Below are 2,376 nucleotides of genomic sequence, written 5' to 3'. Positions count from 1 at the left end.
TTGGCTGGGTTCTCTTAGACCCAGCACTCTTTCCTGCCTATGCAGGGGGTCGGACTCAATGATCTATTGAGGTCCCTTCCAACCCTAACATCTATGAATCTATGAACATCCCTCTCCCTCCGACCGCCCCCCACCCTTCAATCCCCGCCATAGAGTCTCACTTACTGGACTCTGCTGCTCCAGCAGGGAGCAGAACACACCCCTTTCACAAACCCCATGTTGTGCTGCAGGGAAACACAGGCTAACCATGGGCAGTCTGGGTCAGCTAATAAGGGCTGCCCTACACAGCCCAACCATCTGTCACCAGGCAGACTAAAGGAGCCTGCAGAACAGGCTGAGATGTGTGTGCAGCATCCTAATCCTTCCCTCCCCACCAGCTACACAGGTTCAGCATTGTAGCCTCTCTTCTCTTCAGGGCCTTGGCATCCAAATGTCTGGACACACAGCTCTAGGTTAGTTTTTCTACCAGGAGAACAAGCATAGGAGAGTTTGCAAAAGTATTTGAATGTGTGTATGCAGCTTCCTTTATCTTTGCTTGTGAATCAGTTCACCCCTGCCTTTCCTGTCTTATGGGCTTCCCATCTCACAAAGTGTATCACCTGTTACTATTAGTTTGGAATGAGCCTTATTATTTGGTCAGGCTTGTACCACCATTTACTAGCTGTTTTTGCAAGGTTCTGCAGCTCTCTCAGCTGCATCTTCCCATACTTGAGCTTTTGCCATAAATCCCTCAGCTGAACCTTCACCCATCCATGAATGTGCTCATCTTAGTCGCATTAAACTACCATGAGTCAGTGAGAACAATGGAATTCATCCATTGAAGAGAAACAAATATAATGTCACTTAAATGTTTGGGGAAAAATCCTGGTGACTCGTCACATCAGGATGCCAGCATCTCATAATTGAACATGTACATAATAAGGCAACTGTTGTATACAGCTAGGTGTCCTTTTGTATGTTGTACTTCCAGAATTAGCAGCAAATCCTAGCTCTGTATAGGAACCTGCCACTTGTGCATTTAGAAATCTGTGCAGTCTTAACCGAGCAAACAATGCAATCAATTGGAATTGTGCTAACATTGCTCTCTGCATCTGTTTCCACTGGAATCCAGTACTGTTTTAAGTGCCTATTTTGCCTTCTGATACTATGGTGATATCATATGGGAATTCTAAAGTTATTCCTGGTTAGTAAATCTTTTCTTTTTGTTGATTTCTTTACCTTACCATTTTGCATCTCCATTTCACAGTCTATCTGAAATAGGATTTTTTTTTGTGTCCATTTTGTTTCTTTTGAAATGACTTGCTCTAATCCTATAACAGATATTTGCAGGACGTGCTGTTGAAGAGATTTATTTTTTTTCCCATTAAGATAAGTGCAAAGTAATGTCTGCTAATCTACATCAAACATTTTGTGGTAGAGGTGATTCCATTGTATCATAAACTGCATATGGTCTTTGTTTGCTTTAGGACAGATGTTGGCTCTCAAAATATTTTCCTTAATTTTCATTTACTAAATTGATGTTCATTCTTCTTCATTTTAAGATGGAAGCTACAGACAGAAGCGATCAAACCTCACAAGACTGTTAGTGCAACCAATTTCTGCAATGCTAGTCAAAAAGCTTACTTCTTTACCTGAGGAGCATGGCAACAATGATAGGTGTGTCCCTCTTCAACTGACTACAACAGGTAACACTCTTTTAAATGATGGCTTCCTTTAACCATGAAATGTTCCTTAAGCACTCTGAATACATTCTGGATAATTTCTATAATTGAGGGTTTGGCTGATTGCAGGTACATTCTGCTTAGCAGCCTTTTAACAAGAGACTATGAAAAGCACATAAATTATGCTCTAAAAATGTGCTAAATTGAAGCTGAGTGAAAACAAAGTGCTGTGAAGTGCTACAAAAGAGCCATTTCAAAATAAAGCATTTGGTGCATTAGCTTCTAAAACCTTATTCATATTACTTCCAAGTTTCAGCTCTGGCGATCACATCATCTGCCAAGACTCAGCTGATATAAGTCAGATATTGGGAGTATGAAGTCTCTTAGTACAAGGCATTAAACTCTAATTCCTCTTATTGACTAAAAAATCCCACTGTCTTTATGCATCATCACCCAGGAGATGCTGCTGGTGCGGCAGTGCAGTTTGTTAGGCCTTGTTGGACAACGGAGGATATGATTGAAGCATTTAAGCTACTGCTTACAGTATTAATGCTATGGGTTGTCTTATTTCTGCCTCCAGCATATATATTATCCTTCTGAACAGCCATTTATCTTTCTTCATTGTTTAATTTGTATGTGTTCGCTTGGATATAAACAGCAACAGCGTATGTCTGTCTCTCAACCTAAGAGCACCTTTTCCTGCATGTTTCAGCAG

General features: G+C 40.9%; 1 protein-coding gene across 1 annotated transcript in view; it reads left to right on the top strand.

Moving 5' to 3' along the window:
- LOC102373839 (inactive N-acetylated-alpha-linked acidic dipeptidase-like protein 2) overlaps positions 1–2,376 on the top strand; it is a 315,106-nt gene that overhangs the window by 7,506 nt on the left and 305,224 nt on the right. Inside the window, exon 3 of the mRNA XM_025212511.1 lies at positions 1,542–1,685. Coding sequence (XP_025068296.1) covers positions 1,542–1,685 — 144 coding nt within the window. The remainder of the gene's footprint in view (positions 1–1,541; positions 1,686–2,376) is intronic.

The sequence above is a fragment of the Alligator sinensis genome, unplaced genomic scaffold (genome assembly GCF_000455745.1).
Source record: "Alligator sinensis unplaced genomic scaffold, ASM45574v1 scaffold1447_3, whole genome shotgun sequence".
In the NCBI taxonomy this organism is placed as follows: domain Eukaryota; kingdom Metazoa; phylum Chordata; order Crocodylia; family Alligatoridae; genus Alligator; species Alligator sinensis.
This window is presented reverse-complemented; position numbering and strand designations above follow the sequence as displayed.